This window comes from Oenanthe melanoleuca, chromosome 4 (assembly GCF_029582105.1).
Source record: "Oenanthe melanoleuca isolate GR-GAL-2019-014 chromosome 4, OMel1.0, whole genome shotgun sequence".
In the NCBI taxonomy this organism is placed as follows: Eukaryota; Metazoa; Chordata; class Aves; order Passeriformes; family Muscicapidae; genus Oenanthe; species Oenanthe melanoleuca.
The window spans coordinates 2,196,005-2,213,742 of record NC_079337.1 but is presented as its reverse complement, the minus strand read 5'-3'; the positions used below and the strand labels follow the sequence as shown (position 1 = coordinate 2,213,742).

The following is a 17,738-nucleotide window of genomic DNA, read 5'->3' as shown; positions in this document are numbered from 1 at the left end:
ACTGATGCCCAAGCATTTTATTATTAGTAGAAGTTAATAGCTAGTAATAGGGCCAGGGAAAGCCAAAAGCCAAAACGTGCATGACCTAAGCAATCAGTTTAATGACAAAACCGTACATATTTCTAGAAGTGTTTTTACTTATTAAGGCAACACTTCCCGTAAGCATTTACGGTTTGCAATCTTGAGATCATTTCACAGACAAGAACACAGACACAAAACAAAAAAAACCCAAACACAGCTCACAAGGGAAAAAAAAGCACAACTAACCACCAAAAAAGCTGAAAAGAAAATGCCACACGCATTACACCTGTGCACAAACGCACACGCACACACACCAAAGAAAACAAAAAACAAAAGAGTTTAATTCATGACATGCGTCGCACAGGGAATCCCAGTCGTTGGCAAATACCTTCAGCACGGTCATGGACATTTTCATCAGGGATACGTTCAATCTGAGTCTCTACAGACTCATCCCAAATGGGTCTGATGTCAAAGATGTCTTCAGGGACTGACTGCTGAGTCTCACTGGATGGCACATTTTCAATAACTGAAACTTCTAGGGCACTACTGCTTTCATCATCTGAAACTAATTCTTGTTCTCTCTCTGACTGCGTGAGTCTTTCCACTAATTTAGAAGCTTCGTCACTAATTTCTTCAAAAAATTCTATGGAGTTTTTGTAAAGATCAAAAAAATGGTCCTTACTTTCTTTTGTGGGACTAAAAGCACCGCGGGAGCCTGTAGCGCTTCTGCTTTTAACTGGCAACCGTGAAGAAAATACCTTCGATCTTGCTGTTGTTGCCTCATCTGAGTCTAGCTCAAACTTCATCTCACTGTCCCTGGCCTCTGCCTCTGCCTCAGCATAGCTCCTAGCTTTGATGGAACGTTTTGTCTTTGGGTCCACGGGACTACTGGCATCAGATTCCGATTTACTGCGGCTGTCTGGTTTCACAGGGACTGTGCTCGGCACATCGAGCACTTTGGGTGACTCCGGCTTGTGGACAGATGTGTCCGTGTATGAGTGTTGTGGTTCGGCTTTTTGGGAAGTGGTTTTCACGGGAATTTTAGACTTTGGTTTTGCTTGGTCATCTTTTCCTTCACACTGTGAATCATCCAGGAAATCGTCCATAGAAAAGCTCTCATTTTCTGATTGTTGCGAGGATTGCAATGCAGCAGCAGCTGTTCTTACAGGGATTTTGGATTTGCTTTCACAAGAAGGCACACTCTCCATTAGAGCAGTGGGGATTTCAATCACAGATCTCTGTTCCTCTGGGGAAGAGTCTGGGGACTCCTCACCCTGTTCAGAACTAACCAGTCGAGTGACTCTGGAAAAATCTAACTCATCTTCTACCACACACTGCTCAGGAGAGATGGGGCAAGGCACCTGACTGCTATCGACTGTGTCGGCCTCCGTTCTGGAGAGGGACTCAGCTTCAGAGGCAGCGGTTTCTTTCTTTGGTGATTTTGAAGAAGCTGAAATACCCATTTTAATTGGAATCCTGGATTTAAGATCTGCTTTTGCAGTGCCTGTGCTGGCACCCTCACCCATCATTTCTTCAGATCTATCACTAGACTCGGGTGATGGGGTTGAATAATTCAATGCATCTTGTTCTTGTATGTCTGACTCCTCTGACTCCAAAGGCGCAGATGGGTCCGGTGAGCCCTTCAGCTGTGAAGATTCTGCCTCTGCTGCTTCTTTCACTTCTTCACACAAAGAAACTTCTTCCTGAGGCTCCTGCCCCACCTGGAAGAAGTGAAAGTTTTCATCTGGGTAGTTCCTTTTGGTCATGTCAATGGCTCCACTTCTAGTCATCTCAAATAACTTGCCCTCCTGAAAAAGAAAAGGATTTTGTTCACTGAGTGGCGTCCCTTCCTCGGTGGGTGTCCTGGCCGGTGTTGTGTCAGGGGTTGTGCCTTGGGATCGCCTGTCTACCATCAACCCAAATATTTTTTGTTCCTCTTCTTTCACCCGAGCTTCAAAAGCTTCATCGTCTTCACGTATTTCACTCCACATGTCAGAATCCACATCAGTTCTAGTGATGACAACCTGACCCATCAATTTCTCTGTTTCATCTCTTATATCCTCAAGGTTAGATTCAGATAATTTTGTTGAATCTGAGGTCGGAGACTCTTGTGATATCATCTGAAATCCATCCTCTGGTTTGGGCTCTATTTCCATGTACACTTCCTCTGAAGAGCAATATTCACTGCCTGTGTCTCTGCTAAGTAAAGCTTCACCAGCCTGATCTTTCCCTTCTGCAATAGAATAGGCTTCACTAGATAGCAGACTTCTACCAGATCCTACCTCACTTTCAGAGTCAATGAAGAAATGTCCAGAAGACACATTTTCATAAGGGCTCACTATATACGGAGCACTACCGTCAGCAACATCTGCTGCACAGCTGTCAGGTTCCACTGTGTCAGTGGTTAGGGATGAATACTCTGGTAAGGGTTCCTCAGCATGACCAGCCCTGTGAGATGTCTCACAACCTGTATCTGCTTTTCCCAAATCCCTTGCCAAAGCAGAATGGTCAGCGGGGTCACCTTCAGCCAGTTTGCTGTCGTGTGGAACAGAGTACTTGGTGGTACCATGTCCATGAGAAAGACTATCTGCCTCCTCTGACACAGCTCCCGTAGAAATAAGATCACTGGGTGGTAACGGGGCCGTGGGCTTGTCATCTTTTTCAGTAGCATCCCACTGCCCCATTGTTAGTGAAGACTCAGCGTGAAACTCTTTTTGAGAGCCATCACCAACAGAGTGACGGGGCGTACACCCAGATCGTGTGACCGGGGCATCGGGACTGGCCATCTCACAGTCACCTGTACCATCACAACACTTTGATTCTGCACTTTCTGCTGACGTGCAGCCCTCTGAAGGACAAGTGCCCGTGGAAGGCTTACAGCTGCGCCCAAGGATAAGCGGCTCCTCTTTGTCACCTTTGCCTTGTGCTTTAACCTCACCTATCCTGACAGAGCATGGCTGGGAATCAATGGGCTGGAAACCTGCTTCGTCCGGGCTAGAGCTGGAGTCTATACTAGATGGCAAAGGTGAGGGTGGCTGCACTCGGATCACAGGCTCCATTAAGAGGCCTGAGTCAGCTTCTTTCTTGAGCCGAGTCAATTCCGGCTCGCTTTCAGAAGAGGAAGAACTCTTCCTAGATTCAGCAGCAGGTGTCACCACTGTGGGTATGTCTTTTTGTACTACAGCAGTTGGCTCTGATATTTCAGTCTCGCGTGAAGCTTCTGAATTGGCAACCACAGAAGATTCATCTTGCTTACAACTCTTTTTATAATCTCTCTTCTGCTTTGCTTCCTGTTCCAATTCATCAAACATTTTGATTTTGGTCACCATTTTAAACATCTCTTCTTCAGGGGTGAATCTCTTCTTTGGTTCACTTTCCGAATCGTCCTCGGGTTCTTCGTTGACTTCAGGGATGGTGGCTGACTTCGGTATGTCTGCCATTTTAGGTGTGATTTCATAGCTAATTTCTTCTGAGCTAGGAGTTTCGGGAGAAACTGGGCTTTTCCCCGAACTCTCCATGAGGGATGTTTGCTCTAGACTGTCGTCATCAGCACTTCCCTCAGGGTCACGGAGAATCCTGGAACGCACTGATGCCAGCTCTGGGCAGGCTTCTGCTTTGCTAAGAGCAGACGGAAGGGGACCCTGCCCCAAAAGACAAGCCTTCACTGCTGGTTCTACGGGGCTGCTTTCAAGGGAATCGCGGCAGGGGGACTCTTTCATAGGACTGGGCTCCAAAGAGTCGGGCGTTTTGTGTGATGAGTTATCTTCTAGCACTGGGCTTGCTTCCAGGGAGTCTTTATGACTTATAGTCAAAGAATCATCTGCAACTGGGCTAAAGCCTTCACTATCATGGCTAGCAAGTGAAAGTTCCAATTTCTGGGGACTTCTAACTGTAAGACGGCGTTCACAGGCTATATCTTTTTCTTTCTCTAGAGCAGTGTCACGTGTTTCAGAAGATTTAGTGAAATGTGCAGTGGTTCTGGATTCTTTATCCCTGCTAATATCTTTCATAACGGAAGCTGAGCTACTTTCTTTAAGTTTATCAGCCTCTTCTTCAGAGGCTGGAGGTACATGCTCTTCTGATACATGGTCAGAATGAGACTCCCTAGTCTCAGTAACAGCATCTAGCTGCCTCTCAGTAATACCTTTTTCATCTTCCTTTGAGCCAAGTTCCTTCGTAGAACCTGTTTCTGCTGTTGTGTGTACTCGAGCCGCTCCTTTAGGGTCTTCAATTTGCCCATCGGTTTTCTTTGGTGAGAATGAAAGGCTTTCTGGGCTCGTTTCAGGAGTCTCTGCCAGACCCTCATGCTTGTAACTTTCCTCCGAGCTCATCTGAGGGGTTCCATCAAGTAGGCTGCCTGGAGAGTCAGCCACACCTTCATGTTTAAGGCTTTCTGAGCTCCCATCAAGAGCAGCACTTTGCAGAGAAAGAGCAGGAAGGAATCCATCTTTCCCATACTCTGTGGGAAAAGCAGCGCCGAAAGGACTGGTCAGTACTTGCTCCAAGTTAACCTCTCCCTCCTCTGTCACTGAGAGGTGTCGAAACTGCTGGTATTTGTCATTATCCTCCAGTTCTTCTTTAATAACATCAGAAAAGTCTGTTGAGGTTTTCCTGTCAGGGCTGATCTGGAAGTCAGGTTCTCCCTGATCCTCACAAGTCCTGCCCTTCCCAGCCGCCATTTCTTTGGCACTTTCAGCAACTATTACTGGAGGGAGAGGTTCGGTTGGCTTTTTGCTGCTCTGCTCTTTGACTTGGTCTTTGCCACCAGCTTTCTTGGCAGTTTCGATGGTGGAAGTTTGCATTTTTCCTTTCTTTGATTGCAGCTCTTTCTCTGCTTTTGACACCGTGCTTGGTTTGTCCTTCTGTTTGTCTGTCTTGAGGTTTGACACTCGCCTTGTTTCACTCTGTGAAGGAATTGTTTTCTTGCGGGGAGTTTCCTTCTCAGGGGCCTGTTGCTTCTGTTTGACAGATTTGTGCTCAAAGAGTCCGGAAATATTTTTGGACGGGTCTTGCCCTGACTGGAAGGCTTTCATCAGCTCCTTAACGGACATGGTCTCTTCGAGTCTCTCTGTCTTAGAAGAAGGTGAGACAGGCGGCTGGGCTTTGTGTGCTACTGGCTTTTTGACTGGCGCCGGTTTCTTAGGCGCCTTTTCGGCAGGGCCTTCTTTTGCCTGAACTCTGACGGGCAGTTTTGATCGTACTTTTTGCTCATCTTCCACTCGTTTCTGAAGAGCTTTCACTTTATCTTTTATTGAGCCAATGGGAGTTTCCTCAATAACAGGGGACACGGCTTTAGGCTCTGGAGCACCCGTCACCTTTAGGCCAGGCTCCCCAGCTGGTGCTTCATCTGCAGTGAGCTTAGGCAGCTTCAGTTTCTCTCCGCTGCTGTGCACCTTGCCTTCCTTTGGCTTTGGCTTTTCTCTTAGTTTTGTCCTAACGGGCTTTTTAACTTCTGAGGCTGCCTTCTGTTGCTCCTGCGAGCTTGGTTTCCCAGTTTTTGGAGATTCTTTTCCTTTTTTTTCAGAATCCCTGCTTACTACTACAGCTTTGACTTTCTCTTCTACTGCCTCCTCTTGTAAGGCCTGTGGCTGTCCCTCATGAAGAGAAATGGATGTTTTTAAATCTTTTGCTCCTTTCACGTCCAGCTCCCCCTTTTTTGTTGTCCCTTTGTCTACCCTGACTTCTACATGGCTTGGCTCTGTGACTTCTGACGGAGCATTTCTCCGGGCCTCCTCAATTTCTTCATCACTGACAATGATCCATTCTTCTTCTAAGGGTTCTTGCCTGGAAAGGGACTTCTGCAAAACATGTTCTTCTCTGTTGTAGGATCCACCTCTCAGAATTTCGTTTACTTTTTCTAAGTCCTCTTTCACTCTTTCAACTATTTCAAAAGGTTCTCCTGGCTCTTCTTCAGCAGACTTTTCAAGATCTTTCACTTTAATGGAGCCTGATTTATCAGAAGAGTCATTTGTCAGGATTGCAGTCATTTTGATCAGATCTTGTTTCATCTCAGAAACTTCAGACAAAAGGTCTGGACTGGCTAGTACAGGGACTTCATTAACCAGATGGCTTTTCAGAAGAGATGTTTCTGTAGATTCTGTCTCGTCATCTTTGATGCGAATGAAAAACATTGAAAGTAAAATGGAAATCAAAAATAGAGATTGGAAAATGTAATCAGGACTGAAAATGATAGTCTTTGGCTGTAGTGGTAGGAAGGTCAACAAAATGGGCCGGGAATGGTGGATCCACATGATCTGAGGGTACAAGAGCAAAGCAAAGCTAACAGGGAGGGCGGGGAAAAAACCAACTGAAAAGGAAAATGGCAGGAAATAACTTGCTTCACTTTATTGCTAGAGCACAACCACACATACAATATCAAAGCTGGAACAAACCAAATCAGGACACCACTAAAAAAAAAAAAAACCCCAAAACAACAACAACAAAATTTCAAATCAAAACCAGAAGAAACACAGTGAAGTTACACAAAGAGAGGCATCTCAAGATTGTTCAGATGTTACAGATCAATGTTCAAATAAAAAGAAAAACAAGAAAAAAGGGGGAAAGCATTAGAACTGATTGAAAGCCGATTTCCTCTAAGAGAAAGCCAGTGTTAGCAAACTGTCAGAACAACATCGGGTTAACAGTTTTGTTTTTCTTAATGACCAAAATAAAAAGTGAAAAGTAATTCTGCTGTAATCTAATATACGATCAAATATGTAGAGATCTGAATCAGCTGCAAACCGGCATTTCATCTAAGGGGATTTCACACCTACACAATGAAACAAACAGGCTTTTGTTTTAAGAGGCATGGTCCTTTCCTTGGAACATCCTCATTGACAACTAATGAACTGACTGAGGAAAGAGAAGACAGAGAAGAAAAGGAGAGATAATAAGAAAAACTGTGAATCAACTTAGAAGTGATTTCAGAGTTTTAGAAAATGTAATGTATGGCAACCCAAAGTTCACAGACAGTCACACTAGACACATACGTACAATTCATGTAAGGCAAGTTATTTCCATGCAAAGCAAAGGTGTTGCAAATGCTGCTGGATATGTAGCTTTGGTTAAAAACAAGAGCTCTAAAAATTAGTCATATAAATTAAAGGTATATGAAAATACTGTAAAACTTACTGTGGTGAAATATTTATCTAATCTGGCAATTGATATACAGGAAGGTGGCTGCAGATAACCTCATTATGCCATAAACACCTGATGGTTAATATTTAATTTCAGCAAGGAATAGCAGAAAATGGATACTGAACAGAACAAAACACTGGAGAACTGAAGCCAGTTACAAACAGAACACAATGCTTAGAAATCACAGATGGACATTCTCCCTTTAAAGGCAGCACGTCACACAGAACTGCACATTTCGGCACCCCAGTGAAAGTCAATAAACTAATGCAAATAAGGAGACCTCGAGCAACACATAAATTACCTGTCTCTATTTGTAAAGAAGATCCATTTTGCTACGCTGTTCTCCTGGGTGTAATGAATGCTGAATATTTGTCCTGTACATTAATTAGAGCCACATTGCTGTAGGGCCTTGTGGTGCTGAAAATGTGGTCTTTGGGTGCTGCCACTTTACAATGAACTATCTGGTGCACGCTGAAATGCCAGCCAGTAATTTTGTAAATTTGCAACATGTACTTTCAGAAATATCAAATGTATGACTCTTTCACTGGCCAACAACCGAATTAATCAGCCTGAAGCAAAGCAACTCCAGTGGGAAATAAATTGGAAGTGTTATCCAGACAGTATGTGGCTGGAGCAGGAACACACACTGGTGTTCTCTGAGGCCCTGGGGGACTCAGCAGTGAGGAAGTGGCAGGAGGATAATGCAAGACACTGCACTTTAACTGCAGACAAGGTGAGATGCTGCACTCCAAACTGGAAGTAAGACAGATGTCATTCTTTCCCTGAACAGATCCAAGAAATGGCTGCATCTGGAAGCAGCTCTGGCTTGAGACACTTCTGTGTGTGCAGAGATTCGTTTGATTTGCCTATCCCATAAAGGAGACGTTTCCAAAGCCCTCGCCTGCAGTCTCTCATGGTCATGGCCTGATTGTGCATGTACAGAGGGTGTTCGTACTGTGTCAAGCTGTCAGGTCAGATTTCCAGCCATATTTCACCACAGTAAAGGGTGGGACAAGGGAAGGAGGGTTAAACAGCCTGATTCCTTTGGACAGTATCACTTTTTGGCATGGTTGTATTCCATGAGATTAAAGAAATAGATTGAAGTCCTCATTATGTTTTCACTAAAAGTGATACTGTCATCTGTCTCAAATACGAGGCAAGAATGTGTGTCAACAAATGGAGAAAACAAAAGCAATGGAGGGATGAGCATTCATACGAGCAAAATAGCAATAGCAGGTTCACTAGGGATGTCAAAGGAAAGTAAAGGCTTAGATGAACGGTTTTTTAACTGTATTACTTGTTAATATACATGTTAAAGTCTATTGAATTGGATAGCTGCTGAGATATTAATTTATTTTATTAAGTTTCTAAAGTAATGATGTTATTAGCAATAGCAGTTAAAACTTAGCTCTCTTTCATGCTTTTCTTTACTCTTAACGGTCGCTCAAACAAATCGCATTATAACATTCTCAAGAAATAAAAGAAAATCTTACTTTTTTCTGAAGTCATATCAACCTGGAAGAGGAAAAAGCAGGAGATTTAAAAGTTCAAATATAATTGCTATACAGAAGCCATGAGTGAAGTGCTAGTTGTATGAAGACACATGAACTTAAATGGAACCAAAAACACATTTAAAATAACAGTAAAAGCATGGCTTAATTTATTTAGGGTCTCTAATACTGGAAAAATGCTTACTTTGTTATAGTTATGATCAAGAGTAGATGTAAAATGTTTGCAGTGATTTTTCTTTAAATGCTCTTAGCAAGCATGGAGAACCTAAACTTTTGCATTGTCAGGTGTGTGGTCGCATTGCTCTTAATTTATTTCTTCCTGTCAAAAGCAAAATAGTCCAATTTGGTTAGGTGCAGGCATACAGTCAATCTGGAAGGCACCAGGAGGTTTCAGGCATTGTGTTTCCTTGTATGCGTTCACTCTGAGAGCACAAATCTCATTTTTGCCTCTGCACTCAGTGATGATGAAATGCAGGTGCACTAGTGGTGGCAGAACTGCCCAAGGCATGACCTAGGGGTGGATGCCATTAATAGCTATTGATACCTTTAAATGGAAGCTGTGATAGCACTCACAGGCCTCCTTTTCGATTTTTCAGGGTTATTTGGGTACAGATCAAAAAGGCCATACAATTTTACTGTTATTCAAAAGAAAGAGTAGTCCTTGTCAAAACAGAATTAAATAAAACATAGTCTCAAACCACGAAAATTCAAGAAGTAAATTTTTGAGGTCACTTTGTAATTTCAGTTTATTTCAGTTCTGCTGGCATTTGTCCACACCAGCACTTGCTGTTTAAATTTGGCTATGGAAAAATATTCAAAGTTAGAAGTAGCATTAAAGCTTTAATTTCCTATACAAACTTGTGGCAGGGTAGGGCAACTGTGATGAATGCAAATCAGCTGTGCAGTACTACTGGTACAAGATACTGTGTATGGTAAAGCCCCCAAGGTTTTAGTGAGTGTTGAAAAGGTTTAAATAGTTCAAACTATTCTTTATAAAGATAAATGCAGTATGCTGTCTCATCCAAGATGTTAGGAAATCCTTGCCTTTCCATGAGCTGAACAGAAGGGAATCCCTGGCCATACGTGCACGTTCACAGATGCCTGGCAATCTTTTAGGCTCACATAATTACATCTCACAGTCAGCAGTGTGTGTGACAGATGCATAAGAGCTTGAATTCCTCTGATGCACACAGTGTCCTACATAGTAACCCTGCATGCCTAGGATGTTCTAGCTCCCTTCACTCTAAGTTCTTCCACATCAGTCCAGATTTATGTCAGCATACTAATCAAAATTATTAACATAAAAATTAATGAAGTCAACAAAAAAAGTTCAAAATGCTGATAGCCATCAATGAGCTTTTGTCTTGTTGTGCTTTAATTTCCTAGACAAAAATAGTAGTCATATTTACCACAGGAGTGGTAAATATTTTTGTAATGATAATTGGAACTACAGGCCACAGACCTGCTGAATCTGTTGTGCAGTGCATGGAAAAGATGTCCATCCTCTTTGGGGAGCTGGCTAGTCTCACAGTGTTTCCAACAGCTGAACATCATCAAAGAATCAGGATGCTTTTTACTCATTCTTGTAGGGGCCAGAGCTTAAGCAACATCTATAAGTGTGAGACTGGGGCTGGGAGCTGATACAATTTAGTTTATGCTAAAGATGAAAATTCTAAGCCTTTTACTTGTTACTTGTGGATTAACACTGATTCTGTACTGGATGTCAGTCATTCGGCTCCGTAACGTGTAACATCCAGACTACCGGATTTATAAGTGGAGAAGACTGGTCATTCTAACAGAGAACAAGTTCAACTCTGTCTGTTCCCAAAGTGAGTCTGTCAGAACCTCTTCACTGTGTTTGTAGCACTGAGCTAAGGATCAGTTCTGGGTTGTGTCTGTTAGTTGTCTTTGAGTAACGTGTGCAGGCAAGAGCATGCTGATTTAGCAACTTTACCTCTTCTGGTTCTGGATCTGAATCTGATTCCTTTTGGTCCCAAAGCGCCATGCAAAAAGACAAGGGGGAAACAGAGCAGGCAAGAGGCAATTTTTTTTAGAAGAGAATAGGAAAAAGTAACTTCTGACAACATTTAACAGAAAAGAAGAAAATGTAGCATGTTTCTGCAGTTGATTTCTTATGCCAAAAGGCAGCAAAACTAAACTGTCAATTTAAACACAAAAGGCAACAGAACTGAACAAAAATACAAACAGAAAAGTTAGGCATCTAGTGATCCTTATTTGTACCAAAACTTAAAATGTATACATGCTTTTACACCCATAAATTAGCTTATATAAACACTTAAATATTCAAGAACTATCACCATATAAAGTCACAAAATGTTGAGTTGCTGTTTTAAAATTACACTAAAATGCTATAAACAAAGATTTACTATATTCTAAAAATGCTGAGAAGAAAATGATCACCATTTCGGGCAAATACATCCCTAAAAGGCATGCAGCTTCTAATCTGACCAGGAGAGAAAAAAACCTTGTGTTTTCAGAGAACAAACATAAAGTGACACTTCCTAAGGAAACAAGTGTTTAATATCTGAGGGCACTCTCACTCTATTCTTCTGAGTCCTCAGGAAATACCTGACAATATCTTCAACACTGGCATTAGGAGTACCAAACCCAAGACACCAAAAGCCCTTGTGGGGAATTTTTTCCTGCCCACAAATCTTTAACCCTGTTTTGCCCTCCTCCTCATTTTTTGTTTGTATAATAATGCTGATGCCCACAGCTGGTATAATTTCACAGTACCTTTGTGTAAATGGGTAAAGTGATGTTTAAATTACATATGGCTTGATGAACGAGGCCTCTGGTAGATTTTGGCTCCTTCATGAATGATAATCGTCCACAGGGCTCTTGAGTGCTATCTCGGACCTGGCACAGCAAAAATACACACATTTAACCTGCTGCTCTGCTGTGTGAGCTACTTGTGTCTCTCAAAACTATTCAGCAGGAGGGACCAGATGGGGAGAAAAAGTCCATGTAGGTAAAAATAACGTGTTTTCACTTTTTTCCCTCCCTGCTGTTTGTAAATGTACATATGGATGCATTTTTGTATTCAATATATGTTGGATGTTGCTGTTGGAAGATTCAGGGGGGAAATCTGAAAGCCAAAGGAAGGCAGTGGCACAGATAAAGGTGTAAATTAAAACAAGCTTACAAAATATTGCTGGTAAGGAGGGACCAAGTTTAAAATTCGTCTAGCAGCACACAGTAGATATAACAAAAGGGGGTTGATTTTCTCCACTTACTGGAAGTTTCCATTCACAAATTATTTCTCTAAGACCGTTATTGATATAACAGTAATAGTTTCCTCCTTTGTAGACAGAATGTCAGGGCAGAAGGAAAAGTTTGTGGAAGAGGTTTCCAGTGCTCTCTAATCTGCCTCTCAGAAGAGGTGGTGATGGTGGCTTGGTGACAGCAGCCCTTCTGACAGTGGGTTAACGCATAATTTAATCTGAGAGGGTTTTTACTTTAGCTTTTATTTTACAAGCTTTCCTACTCATAAAAAAAAGTATTTTAAATGCAATAATACAGGGATAAAATTAGTTTACAGTTGGGAATTTTTCTAAATTAAGTAGTTTGGTTTTCCTTCAGTCACAAAAAATATGGTGGAGTGATAACTCAAAATACCCAAAAAGGAGCGATCAACATTACCTTAACAAACAGAGGAAGTCTATTCTCTTTGAAGGCAAAGAAACTGAATATATGATGTTGCCCACTCTTAGTGAGAGGCACCAAATTGCCAAAGCAGTCAACATAGATGGGTTTTCCTTCTAATACCTGTTGGGGAAAAAAAAAAAAAAAAAGCAAACCATCAATTAATCCTTGTGAGGTGATTAGGATTGCTTCTTAAGGATAATTCTACAGCAGCTCAAATCAATTTCTGAAATTGTTAGGACTTGTAGGCATTTAAAAGATTTGTTGCTTACAGTGGAATGTGTGGAAAATGTGTGGAAACATTTCAGATTATGAAATTCCAAAGAGAAGAGATTGTTAACTTAGTAACAACAGTGCAGTTCTTTAAATGACAACAGTAGATGACTCAGTGTCATAAATCTGGGCAAACTTTTAAATCTAGATTTTGATCTGGATTTTTTATTTACTCCAATTGTAGCATCCTTTGCTAACCTGCCCTCATCACCACAGTCAAAGAAATATTTTCTTCAGCCATCAGAATTCAGAGTGTGTGCATACAGAGTTGATTTATTTCTGCTGGATCTGTAGAGTCATAAGAGATTTTGAAAGGCAAACCTCAGGTAAATATCCCTCTGAAATCTTTCTCTAACAGCACCACTTGTATCTTCAGATTGCTGCTCTTTTGGACCCTCCACATGTTTGAATATCAGACCAGCAGTTTGGGAGATGTTCCATCCAAAGTGCCAATCCATTTCATGGCTCATCCTTACTTTCCAAAAATTCAGCCTTACCATTCAGTTTGATAAGCCCATATTCTATCTTGCTGCTCTGCACAAGAGATGCCTGTCAGAGCTTCAGGAATAGCTAGGACAATTCTTTTAAAGGTGGGATTCTCATGGAAAGGAGACTGACATAGGCAGAATGCGCAATGTAGGTTAAAGCACCTTCAATTTATCATCCCTTCCGAGGGAGCTGACAGAGGCAGAAAAATTGCTTTTAGCAGACAGTTTGCTGAATTCCTCATAGGAAAGTTTTTGCCTGCTCAGCAACAGATTTAATGTAATTTTATTTTTGTAAAGCAGAATAATAATCAAACCTGCTGCTTTAACTTTTTGGTATGTGAATGTGCTGACAAACTGTGACCTCTACAGCTGCCTTTGTGGTTAGTGATGTGCATTTATGGGGTTACTGGAAGGCAGGATTTAGCCATCATTTTTGGCTCCGACCCTCTCCCTTTAGCTCTGTGGACTGAGTTTGTCAGTTGCCCTCTGGGAATAGGGTTTCCTCACTACTTTTTCCTTACACCTGACAAAAGGCCAAGTTTCCATCTTATTGTGGCTGCTGATACCGCATGACAGTACTTGTTGACAGATTATTTTTCAGTCCTTGTGGCAGATAGCAGGCAGAAAAAACTAGCTTAAAAGCAGACACTAGAAAATGGAGAAAACTTTAAATCTTGCACAGTACCTCTACATCCCTGCTTCTGGCAACTTCAGCGAAGTTTTCTTGTTGTTCTAGAGTTTTATCCACCTTGTCATCTGTCATGCAGAAACATCTTAACCGTGCTTCAATGGGATCGTGGGATTTGGCAAACACCACAAATTTGGCCATGTAGGGGACACAGATAATTTCTCTGTACACTTGGGAAGCAAAAGTAACAGATTCTTGTGTCTGACGACAGTCTATCAACCAAAATCTGTAAAAGAAAATGAAAAGCTGTGCCATCAGCAGAGAAGGATTTAAGAAAGGAAATTCTGTTTCCCCATCCTGGCAGCATTAGCTAGTAACTACAGCAATGGGAGATAACAAGTCAGAATAGAGTAGAAAAAGAATTGTCACTCTTGGGTTTTGTCTTCCACCCAACTTAAAGGAAATAGCAGCCAATTCCTTACATACAAGAGCAGAACCTGAGGTCTTTAGGTGAACATAAATGACTTTGTCCATTGTGCAAAGCTGCATGGAAAATCAGAAATTATTCCTATGTGAATTTAGTCACCAAGCACATACATCAAGGAGTAACACATCCGGCCTTCTTTCCCAGCTACCACTTGAGTTTCTCTGCAGAGTCAATTCCTTTTCTTTTCAATAAAGCCCAGTGTGTGGGTGGAAAGCTCAAGTTTCCCAGCAGGCAGATGAAGGCCGAAGGCAGAAAAGGTCAGAGGCAGCTCAAAAGCTGCTCTGATCTATAGGGATGTTACTCCTCACAATGGATTACATGGCATTATAACCCCAAAGCACACCTTTGGATGTGACTGCTCTGCACTTACTCATCTGCAGCTGAATAACAGCAAATGCTGTGCTGCGCTCATCTTTAGAACGCTTCACACACGCACTGCTCAAAACCCCAGGCTGCTGACATCTGCAAGAGGGAAAGCATGTGTGCTACAGAGAGGCTCTGCACACTGATCTTTTCCTTCTCCTGCGTGGGAGAATTATGCTGTGCTGGACTCCAACTGGAGAGGCCACATCCTCTGAGAAACCACCAGATGCCTCAGTGATTTGCTGTCAAACACCAGGGGCTAAAAAGCCCCAGTAGATATTAAGTCTTTTAAAAGCTGCAGCTCAGGAAATGGAAAACAAACACTGTGCCTCCAAGTCTGCAGTGTAATTCACATGGCAAATATATCTCTTTCCCAAGCTCATTTTGGACAAAATTAGCTTTATGAATGGTAAAATTGTTATCCATCCACGTTAGCTAGACATAAAAAAACTACTGTGAATAGTGAAAGTCAGAATTTAGATGGAAAATCCCTCTTTTTAAATGTACCAGCATTTCAAACCATGTTTGGGGCAAAGTAGATAGTTGCACATTCATTTAGATTAAAAAGAAGAGGCAGAACCCATTAAAATCTCTACATGGGACCCTGCTTGTATCACAGAACATTAGCAACAGTCATCAATTTTCACATCATCATCAGGACTAAGAAAGATCCACTACAAATATAGATTGTAGGACCATTAAGTGTCACCCTCATTCTGGCTATCACCTGTAGTCCCCTGCTGCTGGTGACTTGAGAGTTTTAGGGATTTGGACCTCTCAAACTCTGCATCTTGTTTCCACACGTGGTTCTAAAACTAGCCTTTAATTTCTGCCTTTGCACAGACCTCTGCAGCAGCAGCACTGAGCTGAATGCACTGTAAGATCCCCCTCTTGTGGCCACTGCTGTCACAGAGGAATCTTCAGCTACACCAAACAGAAATGTGCATCAGCAAAGCAGCCAGTTTAATGGGAGAACAGCCCTTTCTGAACTGAGAAAGGATTAAAAAATAGTATTTTATTTCATCTAATGTTAAACTGGAGGTTGGACTGCAAGAGCTGATCTCATTTTAACACTGAATACACTATTTCAATAAATAACAAATCTAATTAACAGCAATAACTGCCCCAGACACCAAATGTTTGCACTGAATTTCATGGGCAAGTTAGCCATGACTTTTTAAACTGTTTGCTGGAGCACACAGCCTAGATGGAATACTTTCCAAAGTCATAGACTGCATCTCCTGTTACAGAGGAGATTTTTGGGAATTTCTGTGATATGCATCATGGCCACAAACTAAAATGCATACATACATACTTTCATATATATTATTCTTTTTTCAAAATGAAAATCTGTTTTCAGTAAGAGAGCAGTTAAATCTCATCACAAGAACACATGTATGGAAGAGACACTTCTAGACCCCAGTTTGGCACACCTACAGGCTCTTTGCCCCTGACTTCTCAGTTTTGGATATTCTGGAAGTAATATCTCTTACAAGATGTATAGTGAGGTACCCAAATAAGGGATTTCTGTTTCCATGGAAATTTGCATAATAATCAATATCTCTGTTCATTCTACTCTCCCAGCTAAGACAGTTTAAAAGAAATATTTGTGGAACAAAAGCATCTATGTGAGAGCATTACTGTAAAAATGCTGTTTGGTTGTGTGTACCTGGCAGACACATTTGTTGTGAAGGAAACACATTCATTAACAAATGTCAGTGGTGTTGTCCCAGTGATGTCTTCCCATTGGGCAGGGGTGGTTCCTCCTGAAATGGTAGAGGTTTAAAAATAAAATCAAAACCAAGCAAGTCTGCAACCTTTTTGCTTCTAAGAAATTCTTTACAGTTTTTAATGGCCTTGAAACCAGTAATAATCCCAGGTTATCATGCTTTGGCCTTGAGTCCACATTATTACATTAATGCCAGTAGGACTGGATGGGCTTACTCTGAAAAAATCAAGTATCCAAACGATTTTTAAGGGATGAGTCCTGTAGCACAGAATTAAGTTAAATTAATTAAATTAAATGCTTGCAACTCATTTCTGTCTCTTAAGGGAGACTGAAGCAGATGCTAATCACTTAGGAGACATTGCAAGTGAAGTGTTTAACTCCAGCATTTTCCTCCTAAGCACCCTGCAATATTAAGTCTGTACTATACTTACTCTGCCAGGTAGAGGTATGTTGGGTCTCAAGAAACAAACTGTAAGGAAAATGCAGAAAAACCACCAAACCCGAAGTCTGTGATTACATTACACATCTCTTGTTAGAGCAAACAACAAATGTTATTTCTGGTATAAAGGAATTGTTTGCAAAGTAGTTTATTTTCACAGCTTCTGGCCCCAGTCAGGTTTCCATCCATCCTCCCCCTGGGTGTAATCAATTCAGCATTTCCAGCCCCTGGGGACTGCCAGTTTCTGGATGCACATGGAAAGCTCCAGGACTCCTACCTGTTATGCTGCATAGTAACCTTAGAGTGGGCGTGTCGCCTCCATAGCCATTCATGAGCCCATCACTGGAGGCCTTGGGCACGGGGATCGTCATCGTGATGGGCTTATGGAATTTCCTCCTCCTGGGCTCCAGTGTGACTATGGGGCTGAAGGTAGCCTTGTTGCCCAAAATCTTCTTTGTAAGTTCAGTGTGCATAGGTTGAGCCTTTCCGAAGCAACAGGAAATAACAGAGCAGTTACTTGAAAATAGTCTAGTGATGTGTAAAGAACTGGGTCTGTATATTTCCCACAAGCCCCATAACTTTTCAAATGGCACAATTTCCTTTGAAAATCTGCAGACAGAATAACTGACTGCCAGGGAGAAGGAGAGACCGCATTTTCTTAACTTTTCCATGCCTGCCTCTTCTTCCTATCCCCTTCCTTGTTTAAATTCACTTAACCAGTCACAAATTATAACACTTTTTTCCTGTAAAAACAAACTCTTCTATGCTGTTTTATGGTGCTATTCAGCTAATCCCGGAGATTTCAACAAGCACAATCTACTGGACAAGGTAAATCATGGATGCATGCAGCAGGAGGACAGGACGGAGACTTTTCTCTCTCTGGGGAGTGAATTGTTACACTGGTTCATTGACACTGAAAATCTGTACATTTAATAGTAGTGGCACGTTCAATTATTGCAGCATTCTATACTTCTCTGATGCATTTAATAAGAAGCA

At 41.7% G+C, this 17,738-nt stretch overlaps 1 protein-coding gene across 1 annotated transcript in view; it reads right to left on the bottom strand.

Annotated features, from left to right (window-relative positions):
• The window catches only part of ANK2 (ankyrin 2), a 155,164-nt gene that overhangs the window by 21,016 nt on the left and 116,410 nt on the right, over positions 1–17,738 (bottom strand). Inside the window, exons 33-40 of the mRNA XM_056489562.1 lie at positions 17,020–17,224; positions 16,244–16,340; positions 13,782–14,010; positions 12,333–12,458; positions 11,427–11,549; positions 10,624–10,653; positions 8,652–8,673; positions 410–6,130 (exon numbers count right to left, since the gene is read on the bottom strand). Coding sequence (XP_056345537.1) covers positions 410–6,130; positions 8,652–8,673; positions 10,624–10,653; positions 11,427–11,549; positions 12,333–12,458; positions 13,782–14,010; positions 16,244–16,340; positions 17,020–17,224 — 6,553 coding nt within the window. The remainder of the gene's footprint in view (positions 1–409; positions 6,131–8,651; positions 8,674–10,623; positions 10,654–11,426; positions 11,550–12,332; positions 12,459–13,781; positions 14,011–16,243; positions 16,341–17,019; positions 17,225–17,738) is intronic.